Source organism: Haliotis rubra, unplaced genomic scaffold (genome assembly GCF_003918875.1).
Source record: "Haliotis rubra isolate DU_JTF1 unplaced genomic scaffold, ASM391887v1 Scf178, whole genome shotgun sequence".
In the NCBI taxonomy this organism is placed as follows: Eukaryota; Metazoa; Mollusca; class Gastropoda; order Lepetellida; family Haliotidae; genus Haliotis; species Haliotis rubra.
In genome coordinates this window covers 971,025-990,804 of record NW_025765758.1, presented here as the reverse complement: position 1 = coordinate 990,804, position 19,780 = coordinate 971,025, and the positions used below count along the sequence as shown (strand labels likewise).

The 19,780-nt window shown below is 36.7% G+C and overlaps 1 protein-coding gene across 1 annotated transcript in view; it reads right to left on the bottom strand.

Moving 5' to 3' along the window:
* The window catches only part of LOC124273213 (EH domain-binding protein 1-like), a 108,105-nt gene that overhangs the window by 18,984 nt on the left and 69,341 nt on the right, over positions 1-19,780 (bottom strand). The window contains 1 exon segment of the mRNA XM_046708428.1: positions 4,074-4,147. Coding sequence (XP_046564384.1) covers positions 4,074-4,147 — 74 coding nt within the window.

The following is a 19,780-nucleotide window of genomic DNA, read 5'->3' as shown; positions in this document are numbered from 1 at the left end:
CAACATGAAGTAAAATTGCAGGCAGAGGTTGATGAAGCCAATAACATCGCAATGGAGGTCCCGATTTTACACGCACCTGCGTGCGAGGAGGAACTGCTCTGTTTGACTGGACATCCCTCTCTGTGACATGGGACAAAGATAGCACATCCTGGTGAGGCACCTGTAGGGAGAGGGTGCAGCCCAGAACTCCCCCACTTAACAAAGTCCAGATAATATGACCCCTGAATAAAGGCAGAAGGCAAGAGTTAGCCACCTGGTCCTCGCTAATGAGCAGGTTCATGGGTGAAAGATCCCCTGCTCTGTGTTGGTCATCCACTTCAGGAGGAGACGGTCAATTGACCTGTACAGCGATATGAGGCAAGTTTGTGTTGGGTGTTACAGCATCCCCATGCCATGCCAGTAACCTGAACCGCCTGGTCTGTTCCTTGTAAGGATGTCAATAGGTCAGTGTTGCATATGCAGGCCCATACTGTACAGGATGGCCACCTGCTACACACAGACCGAGGTGTGGTCTCATCACAAACACACAAACAACGCTCAAGGAGCAGTGATGAAGGCATCTATACAAGGAGTAAACAAGCGTTGTGGTACATACCACACCTGCCTGGAATTTTTAACTTTGTAATGTAAACATATTCCTAAGTGCTCTTTACTGTCAAGACAGTGGGAGTTCAGATTTTCCCAAATGCATTAGAATCAGAGGATCAGTTACAAGCAATCTTATTGCAAGTCATGAAACAGTTGGGAACATGATAACTGTGTTGAGTTTCATGCTATCCACGTCTCTTCACACCATGACCGACAGATTACTCATGAACAAGCACCTCTATAGCTGAAGACGCTCCATAAACCGGCATCTCTTTTGCTGAAGATATTTCATACACCAGCATCTCTATAGCTGAAGATATTTCATAAACCAGATCTCTATATTTGAAAAACCTCCATAAACCACAGTCTCTATAGCTGAAAATCCTCCACAAACCATCTCTATAGCTGAAAACCCTCCACAAACCAGCATCTCTATAGCTGAAAATCCTCCACAAACCACCATCTCTATAGCTGAAAACCCTCCACAAACCAGCATCTCTATAGCTGAAAACCCTCCACAAACCAGCATCTCTATAGCTGAAAATCCTCCACAAACCAGCATCTTTTTCCCCCATACTTTTTGTAAACTAGCAAACCAGGTTATATGTTTAGTCTGCATCAATATGATAAAACTAGATATATATAATCTGACACTCACTCCAAACATTGCAGCCCCTAGCTATATGTAGTCATGCTGTAAAGACTGTGAACTGAACTCTGACCATAGTAAAGTGACACTTTTAGGCAGACTGACAGACGTTTCCCATCATCACGGCCCATCTAAATACAGGAAAAGGACAAACTATCTTAAAATTATGTTTACAATAACATTTTTTGAAACATCTTTAATCCAGCCAAGTAATTGGCCTCAGAAAGACAACAAACCTCAGGGAAGGTTTGTCTTATCAAGAAACATTGATATGAAAAGTGGCCATCTGATGAGATTAGCCTAAGTGTCCAATGGAAGAAGTTGCCCAAGACACTGACTGCCCACTCTAGTGATCTGACCATGTCTTCCACGGCCTGTAGCCAACACAAGCACTCCACATGTTGTTGTTTCTGTAGGGAAACACGGAAAACACAGGCCGGAAGAAAGGCGTGGAGAAAGGTGAACAATTAGTTATCAATAGAAGGATTAAAACCACAGCATTGTGTGGGTCCTCGGTCAGCGCTTCCTCACACAAATAGCTCCGAGTCTCCCAGGGGGTTGGGAGTAAACAGTCGTCAAGGGGTGGGGGACAGCTCCCAATCCCCCCAGGGCAGATCATCAGACTGGAATGAACCAAGCAGTATTTTCATATCAAAGCAAACAAATGTCACGCAGTATGGCATGTGTAAACAGTCTAGCGAGTTACATTAATTGTGAGGGACTTCATTAAATGTTGCCAGCATACTTGGCTCCTCACTCGCAGACATTCCTCCTGTCAGTAGTGGTCACCTCAACCTACAGCCTACCTGGCTATCTGTAACCCTTCTGTTTCACAATATACACTGACTGGCACACATGCCCAGTGAGGCAAAGGTACTCCATTATATCTAATAATAAATAAAATACTGCATCAGGGGGTTTACATGGTGCAGGAATGTGTGTAACATTCTCACAAAAGCATAAATGGGATGCAGACAAAACAAAAATAGTGCCCAAAAGGACGCACAACAGTGATCATTGTTCCAAATCTTTAACAAGAAATAAAGCTCTGACTGACTGAGTTTGGTTTTAAGCCGCTTTCAGCAATATTCAAGCAACATCACAGCGGGGACACCAGAAATGAGCTTCACACATTGTACCCATGTGGGGATTCGAACCCGGGTCTATGGAGTGACTAGCCAACCCTTTAACCACTAGGCTTCCCCACCGCCCCTAACAAGAAATAAAGAGGTCCTGAGACTAAAATAAGCATCAAACTATACCGGAGAGTACAATATACCTCATTAAAGGAAAGAATTTATGGATGCCAACTTCTATATTTTGATGGACACAAGTATATTTTTACTCCTTCATCCATAAATTCTTCCCTTTATGTGAATCACTTCTAAACGCAAAGACTCAATACCTCATCATTTCATTACTTTACAGGACTGTTATATCTCCTGTACCAGTACTTCAAAATATCCAACAGGGTTCCCTTGACCTCCAGTGTTGTAAGTCAAAGTAAAACCATGCTGCATGCTTTGACTAGGACAATAATATGTGACCTTAGGCAGAAGCTTGAATCCTGAATCTTGTAGGAGTTCAATCATGTAAGCTCAGCTAACTATAATCAATATTGTAGAACTAACTGAAGGCAATGGGCAAGCTCCAGTTGTAGTCATGAAATGTTTTGGCACAAACTGATGGCATCTGGCAGTGCAGAGCAGTGCCTCTGTTGATAAATTCACTCATCTCATTGATCCTAATTCTCAGCTGACCTGAATCTTTTATTGACATGATAATCCAACAAGCACATATGATCAAAGGCCTCTACTGAGAGAAAACACATGTAAACATATTAATTTGTTCACCACAAAACCCAATCTCTAATTGTATTCCTTCACAATTACAACTATTATTTCTTTATCCTCACGTTTACAGTTCTATTAATGGGTTCTGTTGATGAGGTAGATACCTGTGCATGAAAAAAGCATCCATGTGACATATTTGTTGTGAGTCAATAATGAAATTTTCAGTGAGAAAGACCGAAAAGAGCCAGCATGCCGACTCCATTTCCCAATCTGAGATGTCATGTAATGCCATGGTCCAATCAGCATGAGTGGAAGTAATAATTGTCTTACCCCTTGAAAAAATCATTTTCAGAACATTAATATGGCACACAGAAATCCATTACAATTTTATTCAAAACATATTCACTAAAGGGGAATAGAAAGAAGATGTTTTGTTAATTTAAAAAAATTAAAATGGCTTAAAATGTACAACCAATTTGGGGGTAAAGAACACACAGGGGCTGAACTCAAACATAAGCAGTTTCAACTGGGTGTTAGGTCTTTTATAGCTGGTGTGAAATATGCAAAGTCTTACTACAAATTTTTACCAATCCCTGGTGTTAAACATTTTTCTTCTTGATTTTAAAATTAAAAATCGAAATGGTATACAAAAAGTAAATATGAGCCAAAAGATAAAAAAAATAAAATAAAACAAAAAGGAAATTTTACGCCCGTCCCTTATTTTCCTTTTTCAGCTAGCTCAATTTCAATTTCTAAAATGTTCAGGCTTTAATTAAAACCCCATCATTAGCATCTGATCTTATTCCTCATGGACATGATTATATTGTCATTTAAACAACTGAGCTATTATCAAATGTTCAAGAATTAGGACAGTGTCTTCCATTAAGTCTGCAATCCCTTCGCCCAAGAACGCCGCGCTAAGTCCCAGTAATTCCTTGTACTAATGTTTACATAAGTATTTAGCAGAACATTTTTCATTCCCATAAAATAGCAAACACAGTTTTGATTCTGCCTAAATATTAATTGCTGCAGAATTGGCCTACCTTCAATGACCATCATTGCCCGAAGCTCTCGATTCAGCAGCTCATAGCGTTGTTCCAAATCTTCTTCCTTTTCCCTGTAAAGAAGATTTAAGAAAAGCCACTTTATCGAGTGTGGAACAAATCCTACGGCCTGACTGGTCCTCACAGTTGCACTAAGGCTAGGCTAAAACTCAACAAATCTGATTTTATGGCATTACTATAATGGTCTTACACCTATCAAAGTAAGATACTTTCAAATTAATGCAGAATTAATTCTAAAACTGCCGGGGAGCTCCACATCCAGTATAAAAGAAAAGCCCATTGCCTACAAAGCCCAATGTAAGGTTGACATGGTCTACTTATGCTTGCTTTGCTGGAAAAGTCAACAAAATGCCTAAATATGTCTTTATCTCAAGCTAGAGCACAGATCATTCCACAGTTTCATTGCCAACTCCCCAAAGCCGTGTAAAGAGGATAACACCGCAGTAGGCTATAAAACAGTCCTCATGTGGAAACTGGCATTCAAGCTCTGTCACTACTCACATACAGGAGTCACCCTAACTTAACAATACATTCTTTTGGCAATTTCAGAAAAAAAATATGTTTCGACGAAGAACATGCATGTGAGAGGCATCATTTTCAAATGCTGGAATATTGTACTCCTTGTAAGGGGAATGTGTTTTCTGTGCTTGGATTACGGAGTTGGTGTGTTACATGAGACATCGTAACATGTGTGGCGGCCAGTTTTATGTGTTTGTGTATGTTAAAGTGTGTTTCCTTCAAGGACAGGATTATACAAAGTGTGGATGGTATATCACTTGTGCTTTCACTTGCAGGTATAGTACTGGAGACTCTCATATTCAGACACAGAGATGGTATTCCATTTTGTTTTTGATTTTGGCCTATTAATAAAATTTATGCTATTTCAATTACACACTTTAATTATTTAGCGACAAATTTTTTTAATCAATATGCTGTATTTTTTAAAATATCAATAAAACTATTTCTGTATTATCAATTTCCAAAATCTGTTCAAGAGCAAACACTGGAAATTTGAACAGGGAAAGATCACAAGAACACGTACATGTTTGTTTCTTTTGATGTAGTTTGTGTTAAAAAAAGTCAATTAATATCTGTCCAGCTCCTTATGTCCTCAATTTTAAAAATGATATAACTCATTTCAGCATATTTTCTAAAAAATATTATAACAAGTAAATGATACATACTCAGCAAATTTATCTCAATAAATCAACTGAAAATGCTTTTCCTTGAGCTTATTTCACATCTTGTTTCATGTTTTTCTAGACATGGTGGCACTGACTTGCACAGCATGCCCACATTAATCAACATACTCCCACTAAACTTGTCTCAAGTTACTCTCAGAGATACTTATGGCCTATGGAATATTGAAGAAATCAATTTTATTCTTTGTAAATACAAAAACCATACATGTCCAAATAATACAATTCTTTTTAAGAAAAATACTCTCACTAACCAAATTGAGTTGTGTGGGGAAGGAACATTAACAGATGTTTCAGAAATATACAGGAAATGTACAATTTATGAAAATAATGTATATGAACAAGGTCAGATAGTGGTATTGTTCCTATTTACAGACCAGAAGGTGAGTGAGTAAGTGAGTGAATACTATTCAATAATTTCATTATCCAATATGGAAGCTCGGGTAAGAACTAAGATGGCATAAGCAGCAAACAGCATTTTATAGTTCACAATGAATCCATAATAAAATGGACAAACTCAAGCACAGGTAATGTAACAAAATTCTCAAAATAAAGGTGGAATGGGATATTATAGAAACACATTTGAAAAGTGACAAAATAAAGACAGCATTAAGACTATTTTCTTGGTTCATAACATCCTTGTCCAACACATACAAAACTGATTCAATCCTAAAATAGTCATAGATTATTGTCATCATTCTTATGTTCTCAGAAATATCACAGCTGAATTATATTTTTATCCTAAGATGTTCACACCAACAACAATGTCAAGTAAACATTAGAACAGAAACAGGACATAAGATATCCACATGGCCACTCCTGACAGAACATTTGGTATTGATAGAAAGTAAGCAAAATAATATTTCATTCATTTGGCACTGAACAGGATGTAAATCTATATCCTACAACAATAATCCCCAGTGAAATATTTTGGTAACTTCACATAAAGTCTTGATAAATTATATGCCAAATTTAAGCTGCAACTGTCATTGACTCTAACTTTTCTCTCAATATTATTTAGCATTGTAACACTCCAAAATTGTAACATTTATTATGATCAATATTTTTAGTGAATTTAAACACAATAACATTCACCAAAAGCACACACAAAATATTCAGAACCAAAGAAGATCAGAGTAATTAGTGCATGTGCACCTGTTAGTTCAGTTGCATTCTTTGTACAGATTTGCATTTATTTATATATCAGTATTCATATTCTGCTGAAACCTGACCTTCATGTTCACCTAAATTCATATCAAGAAGTAATAAAGAAATACTATTTTCATAAATCCAATTTATTATTATACCTTTATTATTATACATTTTTTGGCATGTGACCAAAATAATCATGTTTGTTTAAAAGGTGTAATATTTAATCTGCAGTATGAAAGAGAAATAATCTAAAACGTATGTACGCTGTCTTTGTCTTAAAGCATTGAGCCTTACAAAGTGAAAATTAATTTGTAAGAACATGTCAGTACAAAGTGCCAAAAAATTGATAGGGCTTATGTTCTTATGCCAGATCCAGTTTTCCGCTTGGCATGAGAGTTGGGAAAATTTCAAAGACTGTTTCATGTCAGATGTGTCGAAGACAAAACGCAATACATCAGAGAAAATCGGAGCTTAGTGGGAGCGCCAGGAGTGAGGGATTTAGCAATGCTTCCAGCAGGCAACGGGGCGCTCGCCGCTCTCTTGGTCCTGCATGCCCCAGCCCTTGACGCCAAAAACCTTCCAGCAAATTACTCAATGAATTCACCATAAACAAGCTCTTAAGAGTATTAATAATTTCTTTGTCAAATTTCCTTAACGCATGTACAGATCAGGGGAGTGAGTGTAAGTGTGGATTGTTAGGGACGGCGGTAGCTAACTACCAAATCCTCTCCTAAGCGTCAGTATTCACTGCTTACGTCCCTATGCACGGAGTTCCTCCGTCCACCGATCTGCACACTGCAGATTACACCTTTACTCCACGTGTTTTTATTGTTGTTTATAAGTCCAGCCCCAGGCAAACAAGGGACTTATGTAAGTCCGAGGGACTTATTTGGTCATACACGTACAAGAACCCAATTAGAAAGGTCAGCATTTCAACCATGTCATTTGGACACGTGTGCTCAAAGGGAAGGTCAAATCGGTAACAAATGCTTAACCTATTGGCTGTACCGAACAAAATATGAATGCAATAATATTTAAAACTGTTTCCCACTGTAACGAATAATGCTCAACTTAAGAAATGAAAGACTTATTTCACATATTTTTAGACAAAAGCAGAAAAAGAACATTTCACTTCTAGAAAATCCTCAAATCTTGGAATACCTAAATAAATCTTTCAATTTCATTATTAGTTTGGTTGATTTTATTATATTTTTAGAAAAAAAAATAGAGCTGTATCTATTTCCCTATGTTTTGTCTATTTCAATAACTATTTTAAGGAATATATTCATGGATCGACACAGTGAAAAAAATTCATCTTGACATATTGACAAATTATTCTGTAAAAAGGTTCTTGAAAACTGGAACCAAAACATATTTTCAATAGAGTATATAAGTATTTGTTAAGTCATAAATGTCAGCATAAGAGAGCAATATACGTCCATGGCTTAGAAACATATGATATATAGCATAAATCCCTAACTGAAGTGAGTCTTTTCACAAAATTCTGCATTTATGCTGACAATACTGTGACCACAGACCAACTGGGGGCTATACTTTTGCCAAACAGACATTGAAAATAACGATCCCAGCAGCACATGGCGAGGTGACAAGACAAAAACATTGCTCACTTTTAGCCCTGAAATGAATCTGCAGTTTTTAATTATCTTGTGGTTGCACAGATAGTGAGAGTGAAAAGAAAAAATAATTGTCAAACAATGACGTTGGTGATGTGTGGGAACAGACAGTGTGTGGACCTAACCCAATCTCGGCCCAGTTTGGGTGGGCATTATTGGCCTGTTCCCCTCACAATACGTTATGCATATGTTGGCCAGTGCCGATTGTTTGGGGTTGAAGCAGTCGATATAATCAATGTCTACCAACAATCTGGGTGTTAGGGAAGCCACAAAATTGATCATTTTCGCCTTGTGTGAATACGAAAAATTCATTTGAATGTTGGTGTGTATCTGAAATCTTGGTTACTATCTGTTGTGGGGAGTTGGAGAGGGATTAGCGGAGTTTGCGAGGCCCGAAACGCGGGGACACACGGCTTAAGTAATTACTTTGCCCAGGCTAATGACACTGTCGTCACGATCAAATTTCTGCAATTGGCAAATCAAAAATAGTGTCAACAAAATGAACAATTGTATTTGTGGGAAATGGGGGATGTGGGATTGCTCATAATTAGAAAGATAGTTCCTCCTTTGAAGCATGTGTTTACAGTTGGTAAGATGACACGCCTTTTTGTTGAGCTATGGCAACACTGACACATCAAACCACATCTTGGTGGAACTCTGCTGGCTGGATATACACAGCTGACTGCATTTACATCCACTCACAGCTGAATAGATACAGATTCTCACAGTTGAATAGATACAGATTCTCACAGTTATAAGGAAATATACAGCTTCTAACAGCTGCATGGATAGATACAGTTTCTCGCAGCAATAAGGAAAGATACAGCTTCTTACAGCTGCAAGGATATATACAGCTACTCACAGCTATAAGGAAAGATACAGCTTTTAACAGCCATAAGGAAAGATGCAGCTTTTAACAGCTGCAAGGATTGATACAGCTTCTCACAGCTATAAGGAAAGATACAGCTTCTCACAGCTGCAAGGATAGATAACAGCTTCTCACAGCTGAATGAACAGATGCAGCTTCTAACAGCTGAAAGTGTCAACTCGTCACGCCGAAGACCCGGGTTCGATTCCCTACTTGGGGTACAATTTGTGAAGCCCATTTCTCGGGTGTCCCCCGCCGTGATATTACTGGAATATTGCTAAAAGCGGCGTAAAACCATATTCACTCACTCTAACAGCTGAATGGATAGATACATACCGGTAGCTATATACAGCCATCAGCAGTGAATTGATGTACTTCTTGCAAGTTATGTATCTATCCATTCAGCTGGTTGAGTGAGTGAGTATGGTTCTACGCCGCTTTTAGCAATATTCCAGCAATATCACGGCTCCATGGAACCTCCAATAATTATTTTTAATCCTCATTTAAGATAGAATAAAATTGGTGTATATTCTGTACTGGAAGTTTTGATAATTGCTGTAATTTAAACCCTGATAATTTAACCCTGAGAGAAAGACCCTGAGAGATAACTGTTTCTGTAGCTACTAAGTATTTGTCTGAAACAAGCAATAGGCCTGATCGAAGATGAATGTGATGTCAAGGTCTCATCATGATTGGGGTTCGTGTAATATCTATATGATAGTTGGTCCATATTTCTCATCAGTGATTGAAGAGGCATGTATGGTACATTCGTTCCAAACTAGTATAGATTCATTTGCTATGGGAGAATGTTATTTGTTGTGAGAAGGTTCACGTGAACCCAAATCACCTGCCAGCTGGAAGAAGGTGCACATAAAACACCAGTCAACTGTCCTATGTTGATATATATAAGCTTTGAGACTGACTGACTGAGTTTTGTTTATGCTGCTTTTAGCAATATTCCAGCTACATCACGGCGGGGGACACCAGAAATGGGCTTCACACATTGTACCCATGTGGGGATTCGAACCCGGGTCTTCGGCGTGACGAGCCAACGCTTTAACCACTAGGCTACCTCACCGCCCCTATAAGCTTTGAGAAGCTGTATGTACCCCATTTGATCGTTACATTTTTTTCTATCTTACATGAGTATTAAAAATAATTATTGCAGGTTCCATGGAGCCCAGCTTTTGGAAGCAGAGGTCTGAGAGACACCCAATCATTAATTTCAAGAGTCCTGTATAGCAAAATCATGGTGTATTAAATACAGTACCTTTATATTTACTTACATTTAACAAAATCAATTTTAATGAGTGTCACTTGGAGATGCAACATTTTTCTTTCTTCTTCTTTTTTCATCTGTCATGTAAAAGCCTATGTTCTGCTACAGATTGACAAAGCAGCACTTTTAAAGAAATCTGTCCCCTTATGTTCATACATAGTTACATTAGTACATCCTTGAATTGACATTATAGTATTGATGTAGCAATAGTACAATGATATATTGATATACTGATTTATAACAAGATTCATTATAAAGCATGTGTACTGACAGAAAATACCCATGATGACCTGCCACTTAATGCTAAATATGAACTGGGCTGACCCATTAAAGTTAAAACTTGCCTTTAAAAGTCTTTGCATGGTCCATCGGAACCATTGAAACCTTAACAAATCTAAACATTTCTGTGGCAGAGAATTATTTATTTAGTACCGATATTCATAAATTTGAATTGGTATGGTATCAACATTAAGACATTAATATGACATATACTATAAGAATGAACTTAAGAATATAATTGATCTGTGTTGGTAGTCCAAGACACTTACTGTATCTTTTAGTCAAAATGACAATAATGAACTATGGTTATAACAAACTAAAATTGGTGGTTCCTTTGAAATCATTATAACTGTAGTATATTGTAGGGCTGCAACAAATACACTATGTGGCGAATATGATATGTGTCATGAATATTGGGTAGCGAATACGAATAATTATTACTCGCCCGTGGAAGATACTGCAGTGTAATATTTTTACGGCGATATTACACTAGTGTAATACTGCTAGACGTATGATGTCATAATGGTTTACAGTTATGACGTCACAATGCTAATACCTCTGTCACAATGGTATTAGACCTTGTTTGACTCGTGGAATGTTGAAAGTCAATACACTTCGTAGGCAGTTTCTATCAATTTATGTTGGAGAGTAATAAACAGAATACTAAACTCGCTTCCATCAAATACCATTTTTATCAAACTCGTGAAAGATTTAGCATACCAAATACCAAATCATTAACTCGTTTAATAAAAATGGTATTACACAGAAGGTTGTTTAGTATCCTCTATTTATTCACGAATCCAATATTGTAGTTTAGTGATTGATTTACAATATGGACGCCCATGTTGACAGTGTTCATTTGTCACAGCAATAACCAGTGATCTCATGACACTCAAATTTGGTATGTAATAGTTATAGTTGACAGTACCATGTGCGGCCTTGGCAAACTATTATGACTTGCGCTACTGCAAGGCTAGTACATGTTCAATCCTTGCATATCTCACTTTCAAAAAGTACATAAGGTTTCAAGTAAAACATGCTCCCTTAAAAAAATTGTAAATATTTGTTAATATTCGGTTCTGGTGACCGCGAATAACGGATGGAATTCATGAAGGGCTGCGGTTCGATTCACCGAATATGTGAGTAAATCGTTACAGCCTTAGTATATTGTATATGATAACATCCCAAAGTAAACCAGATAACATACCAATCACCAATTACCGTGACTGGTATGAACTGTTCACACTTAAACAAGGAAGATATAATCCATGAAATTTAATTCCTATATGAAGGACAATTGTCAAATTGTGTCCTTATTGGCATGGTTTCGGCAATTCACCATGCACTTAATATAATTCAGGGATTCTGTTTTTGAACCATGATCGTAGGCTTAGGGTGGTAACATTTTTAAAATATGACTTTATTCTTATATTTATTCATCAGAGGTACAAAAATATCTGGAGTAACAGTTTGCACCATTCGTTACTGCATGAATACAGAATCATTATTGGAAAGAAAATGTTTACAAACTGGCACAGAAAAATGACAGAATATTAAATTGTGATATAAGCTGACACTGACAATGTATTGAAGTTTTCAAATTTAGAAATTATCACAAAATTTCTGCTGTGACATTTCTATCATTTTACCATCCATTCTTTGATGTTTGGCACTTCTTGTTTCAAATTGTGTCAAAGATAATGTCAAAGTATCATACAGATTACATTGCTGCTCATAGGCATGTCAATCAGCACAGATGATCATAATTTATGTTGGACCAAATACCTAATCATTTTAGATGGTATGGATTTCAGACAAATATGCTTTTCCGCCACCAATAATCATATAATTTTGTGATATGAAAACTTCCATAGAGATTTCCAAATGTCATTTCAAAAAGAAATATTTTCACAAGATACATTTCTATAGCTCTCAAATTTTGCCATTCACAAATCCTGTCACACAGATGATTAAGTCTCAGTACGGGTAAAAAGTGCAAGTTTGAAATAAATCTGCCTGAAGAAAGATTCCCATGGCCTGTAATATGCTTGATTAGTAGGGCTCATCCTCATACAAGCAAATCTGAAGGTTTTTTCTCTTCAATTACGCTACAATGTCCAGGGCGACGGTCAACATGGCCTCCGGTCACAGTTTGAGGAAGTGGCGAAAATGAATTATGTGCGTAATCTCGATCAAATAGTGATGGCTATTTGTTACATCGTGGAAGAGAAACATTTCTAATCAAGTGCTATTATATATAGATTTCTGTTTTGAACGCAGTAATAGAGAAACGCTGTGATTAGTTGCGATATGTCTTGTCCCCACAAGGTATGGTGCTCGTCGTCTCCCTCCGCAACGACAAACCCATCTTCACTTCGTCTCAAAATACGTCAAATTAAGAGATTCTCTACAAAGAAGAAAATCTCTATTGATTCGATGGGCATGTTCAAAGAGAGCCCAATTTTGTTGGGATTTTGGATCTTATGTGCATCCCAGCTTACAAAATGAAACATTGAAGTAGACGGGGGAAAAACATGGTGGGAATGAAACAGAATCCCAATAACATAATTGTATCAATATTTGCACATGGTTTTATCAGCTGCTCACAAAAATCCAACCCACCAGCCATGGTAATCTTACGTTGGCTTATGACAATCATTCAACAATTTCTCGCTCTTTCTGCGGAATTGGAAATTTGTAACAGTAACATGTTAATAATGAGACATTTGGTGAACACAAAAGCATGTTTAGTCAGAGTAATGACTGTCAGTGGTGCCATTGCCCCGACCAGTAGAAGCCACACAACCCTCATCTCATGACGGACCTATTTCAGATCACTGACAGCTCAAGTGTAAAAGTATCTTACCAATGTAGTTTAGGTACAACCAAACTTATGCATGCTAAAATTTTAAATGTATATTATAAAATGCACTTTAAAATAGCACTGAAGCGTTTTTCAAGGCATGTTTAAATTTTGCTTTAAGGGACCGTTCATAATTTATGGCTAGGGGGGTGGTGGTGATGATTTTTATGGAGAAGCATGTACAATGTGAATGATCCCCCCTAAAATTTATGTACAAACTAAGTGAACCCCCCTGCATGTCATGTACACATTCAAGGACCCCCTCCCCTTCCCATAATTTTTAAGCATAATTTTAAAATATTTTTATGTTCAAAATTGCTGACCCCCTCTAGTACATGTGTACAAAATTGATGACCCCCCTATCTCCCCAGAACAAAATGGGTGACCTCCCTCAAAATCATCATCAGCCCCCCTAGTCATAAATTATGAATGGTCCCTAATAATCTATTCTTTCATTTCAATGCTGTCAGATATTCTAAAATATTATGCATGTGGTGGCAAGGAAGGGTCATGTTTAAATTAGTCTTAGAAGTAAGCTACATAAGGCCAGAATGTTCAGTGCTGTCTTAAAACAGATGACAAAAGCTCTGGTGTTAGTATATCTTCCTGATTACCGTGAAAGTGTTTTAATGCTGGGGTATATTTATTCAAGGTGAGGTGAGGTGAAATTGGGCTTTACGTCGTGCTTGAGAATATTTCGCTCATATGACGACGTGCATGCGTGTGTATGTGTATGTGCGGCTGCTTGTACTAGCCAAGACTGAAGCTGGTTTTATAGTGCTAGCCCACTGAGATACCATGCCGCAGTGAAGCATGAATACCCCACTCAGACACATTATACTGACTCCGAGCCGACCAGTCCTTATTGTACCCATTAATGCCGAGCGCCAGACAGGGACCAACAAGTACCAAATGTTAACGTCTTTTGGTATGACGCGGTCAGGGATCGAACCCGCGACCTTCCACTCTCTGGGCTGACGCTCTAACCACTATATTCAAGGATCATAGGGGTAAGGATAGACAGATTTCTGAGTAATCTTCCCTTACTCTAACTAAATCTTTTTCCTTATGATATAACAAGTCTTTATGATTCTATTCTGTGGCCAGCAGTCCTATAATAAATGTTTGACAGCGTTTAATACTGAACATTACCATTCCTTTCACAGTATGTACATTGTCCACATATTTGATCAAAAGAATACTTACAATCCTTTCAAATAAGTCATCACTATTTTTACCTAGTTGTGTTTGTTGAAACAAAATACAGATGAAATTGTCAAGATGCACACATGATATAATGCAACGGCATCCTTGTTCTGGAAGTGAATTTAATTACAAGTACTGTTTTACTCGAGATTAACAAAAATTGAGTAGATTTTCAGAGTTTACACTACATATTTTGCAAGATTTCTCAAGTAACTGCTCCTAATGATTTGAATGGCACGTCCAGTTTGGGTTGTCTATGAGATCCAAACTCTTTCAATCCTCAAATAGAAAGAGTGAGTGAGTGAGTGAGTAAGAGTGAGTTTAGTTTTACGCCGCTTTTAGCAATATTCCAGCAATATCACGGTGGGGGACACCAGAAATGGGCTTTACACATTGTACCCATGTAGGGAATCGAATCCAGGTCTTTGGTCAGACGAGTGAATGCTTTAACCAATAGGCTACCCCACCGTTCCTCAAATAGAAAGATAAATGAAGCTACACAAGAAAACAGTTTAGGAATAAACAGTGGTTAATAAAGACATTTTGTCATAAGTTCAAAACTTATTCCTTTAGATAAACACCACAAAGGCTGCAATGAATAAACTATGAGGTGAATACGATATGTTTTATGAACATATACTGACGAATATTATTTATGAATACTTTGTTTAATATCAAGAAATTAAAATAACAAACATGTCATGTAATTGCTTCAGTTGAAAGATTCAAATGATATTTTCAATAAAGCAAAAACCAATACATTGCGAACAATGCCGCTAATACCTTAATGAGTGAGTTAGTGAGTTAAAATTTAAAGTAACATCGGCAATATTTCAGCAATATCGTGACTAAAACTAGTTCCAAATTCATAATACATACATATAATATAAAACCCTGTCAACGAAAAATAGCTTAATGACAATGCCATGATGGTCATACTTCAAAACAACACAAGTTACACTACTGCATGGCTTGGATATATTCTTTTTGTGCATCTCACTTATATGAACAAAACACTAAATCCAAGTAAAAACACTCCCTTAAAAATATTTGTAAATATAGGATTCCAGTGACCACAAACAATGAATAGAATTCATGAAGAGATACAGTTCGATTCACTAAATATGTGAGTGAATTTAAACTGATTATTCATTCCTGCTCCATGATACTATGTGTTTTGGTTCTTTTCCTATTTGGACTCCCAGGTTCTATCAGCCCAGTTTTTCACACAAACAAATATTATACAGATAAACAATTTGTTTTTGACCTAAAGTTGTTTGGGTGTGTTTAGTGGGAAAAACAATGCTAATTTTCGTCAATTGTCATATTTATTTTGACTTTCATTTGAAGATCACTCTTTTCTGTTTACAATGTCTTTGGAGTGGCCAGTGGCTATTAGTGGTGGTCCGATTAATTGAAATAATCGAAGATTGGTCGCAATGACTAAAAGACCAAGCAATCTTTCATGTTTTCTCATAATCGAACACAAACAATTCTGGAACACTTTTTGCATTAACAATATTTTTCACAAGGTTGGTTTTGTAAGTTACATTTCATAACCCCTACAAGCTTGTTCCAAGTCATGATTAAATTTATCTTAAAGACTCCTGGAATTTTATGTTCCTAACATACTAGTTAAGTAGTAATCCTTTCAAGATGTGAAATTTGCCACACAAAAAAACCCAAAGAACTACATGTTTTTTCATTATGTTTGTTTTTTTCATTAACAAAAAACAACAACAAAAAAACAGGAAAATTTCATAAATGATGCTAACCAATTATTTTCGATGATTGATCGGTTGTAATGAAGCAATCATCAATTATGAGGTTTTAACCAATTCCCAACACTAGTGGCTACATGGAAGGGACATGATCAATTAGAACTAAATAAGTTGAGTGTTAATTATTGTTTTATTTTGTAAGTTTCCATTTTACATATGTTCTTACCCATGAATGACAAAACGCTTGGATGAATTTAAAAGGCAAAGCTTGGGCTCAGGTTTGTCACATTGATCTCTCCAAAAATGTCAAAGGTGTTTGCAAAAAAGAGCAACCAGATTGCAAGACCAAACCATATTTTACAGAGTATGGTCAGCTCTGGCTCCATTAGTACATGGCAAAGGCACTACTGGCTATAAAGTTGGAATGTGAAACAAACATCCATATCCAACACATTCTAAAATACACATAACAGCTTCAACCAAGTGAATATACTTTTTCAAAACAATCCTGAGCAAAATCCTCAACAAATTCTCACACTGATAGATGTTCAACGGAATATGAAAGAATAAATATTTGGGCCCAGCCTACCCTCCTCTGTTTTTTTTACTTCCAAAGGAAACAATCACTACATATTCATACCAGTTATTGTGAAGGTGACATTGTACAAATGCTCTATCAGGAATTATGGACAGAAACTTAGATATTCATCAACATAACAGTTCTTGATAAGCTTTGTCACAATAATTCTTTAAGAGGATTCAATCATCACAATAACTAAACCTGTTCTATTTCCGTAAAATAAGGAGTTCAAAGAAATAGACAATGAAACCTGTTCTTGAAGACCTTAATCCAATCAAAAATGAAACCCCAGATTTTGTATCTATTGAGTAAGTGAAACATGTTTTATAACTTTTTTATGACAACTTCCCATCAATAAGCACATTTCAAGGCACAGCTGTCATTCGAGTGTCTGCTATTCAAACACATTAAGTACAATTAAATTCTTCTTTTAAAATGCAAAGCTGTCAAAAGGTTGGGATAACATAGTCATACTTCCAAAGCTCCATTTAAATATTTTTTGTGTGAGTTATAAGAAAATCTTTTCTTAAAAAGTTCTCTGATTGTGTACTGTAAATACACGGAAGCTGTTGGCACCTGAGAAAAACATTGTGACATAACCTAACAGTTTCTCACTGGATATACACATGCCATGAATAGAGAGGCACCTCTGATAAACCATCCAAGTCCATGGGAGATAACTCTGTAACAATTTCCATGCCAAGTCGACTTTGTAACAGGCGCAGTTACCACAACCTATCACCCACAGCAAGATTCCTGCATGTGATAACGAGTTTCCATTTATATTTGTTTAAAAAACAGTCAAATAAATCATATAGGTAACACAATCGTTTGCTTTGATACATTCCAACATGAAATTGTCTCTGTTTTTTGGAAAAACTGCTGAAAATTGTTATTTTTGAGTTTGAGATGTTGTACAGGAAGGTGTTGCCGGATTTTATGTGTGCTTCATAATAAGTCAATTGAATAGGAAATTAAAGTTGCAGGATCCTGTATTTAGGTTTCTTAATTTACTTTCATATGTACAAATCACAAAGGTGACGCAACAAAAATATTGCCAGGGGCCTGTACATTGATAATGGGTGCAATATTAGTCGAGGTTGACATGTGTCTGTATGGAGATATACAAAGTGAGTGAGTTAAATTCAAAGTTACATCGGCAGTACTTCCGCCATATAGTGAATATGATGAGCTGTGATCAGATCCTTTTTTGACTACAGCGATAGTCACTCGATCACGCTGACATGACAAAAGTATGAAATCTTCAATGTTTTAGAAAGAAAACTATCCCAAATTAATACCTGTTTTAAAGATTAATCACGCCAAGTTTAGCGATACTTTGTACAGCAGATACGTCTATTATCTACAACACAGATGAAAGCTCTGAACCAACCTGCATTGCAGTTACATCATGACAATATACTTCTACCTATACAGTATACACAACAGTGTGGCTTGAGCTGCATATGCGAAGTACTGACACAAGTCTAGTCTGCTCAACTTGCAGTTAGAGGAGTTTTCACAGTACTTTTAAGGTGAAAAGTGATGTGAATAAGAGTTATTGTACTTAAATAGCATGGGTGTGTGCAAGAATATGTCTTCCAACATGAACTGGCCAGGGCTTGAATTTACAACCTTGTGCTCTTTCAAGCAGCTCTATTTATATGTCAGAGTGGCAGAAGAAAATATATGTGGAAAGAATTATATCCTTATTAAGTACTGTCACATATCCTGTATTAATAAGTAACAAAAGTCACTACCAATGATGCCAAACACAGCCACAAATTCTGGGCGCCTATATTGTGGACAAGTATTGAAATGAATGGATACCTAGTCAAAGGGACATAACTCTTCCACGACTCACAAGGGGAGGTTACTTCAGGTTAACAAGGATTCATCCCAGCATGCTGTTATATGTTATAAACATAGACACTCATAATCGTTGAATATCTGACCATGAAGACTTCAGTGATGAAAAGAAACATACAAGCATGTATTAGAAAATATAGTCTGTCTCCCAGACCATAGCGAATATATAGAAAAGAATTAATCCAAGTCTAGAATGGTTTTGCCAATTCTAGAATGACTCAGCTCTTGAAATTAAGCATTGCTCTGGGCTCCATTTTCATTTTATATTTTGTGAATACATATATTTAAAAAGATAAATAATCACCACATGAAGTATGCCCATTACAATCGACTGACACCACATATGTGACGATTTTGAGAAAAACATTAGCATCCCCAAATATTAAGAAATTCTACAAACATAAATACACTGTTTTGCTACAGTTACAATCATCTAATCCAAAATAATTGCTGTTAGTCAAATTAATAAATGCAAATGCTACTTTTGTTTATGAGCTTCATATTTTCAAAAAATAAATCTAATGTAGCAATAATATTTCGCAAAAAATGTTTTGAGAGGTATGTATTTGGACTCAATAACAGTAGAAATAATCATTGAGAAAATGATACCAACAAGGACAGAATGACGATGTGTAGTCACTTTTGATTAAATGCATATATTCATTTTATTGGTTCTCAGTGTTGATTAGTCATAATATATCGCCATGTTTCACTGTTGAGTAAAATATGACATGATGTCACCAATTATTAAAGATAATACAACGTCTTCAGGACATTAGCCTGCCTTGCCAAACAAAGGCTTGAAATTAGCAATATTCATTCACCCGGGACTGATCATCTGTAGTTCCCGAAGCTTGTTATTCTCTACACCCTCGACGAGCTCAGGGCAGAAATCTGATGCATGCGAAATATATGTGGTCTCATTTGGGGTATTTGGGGTTATCTCTATTCAACACAAACCAAATCAGGTTCTTGTACTTGTAAAGAAACTTACCTGCTTCCTTATAACAGCTGATTACTAACTGTGTACAGAGAC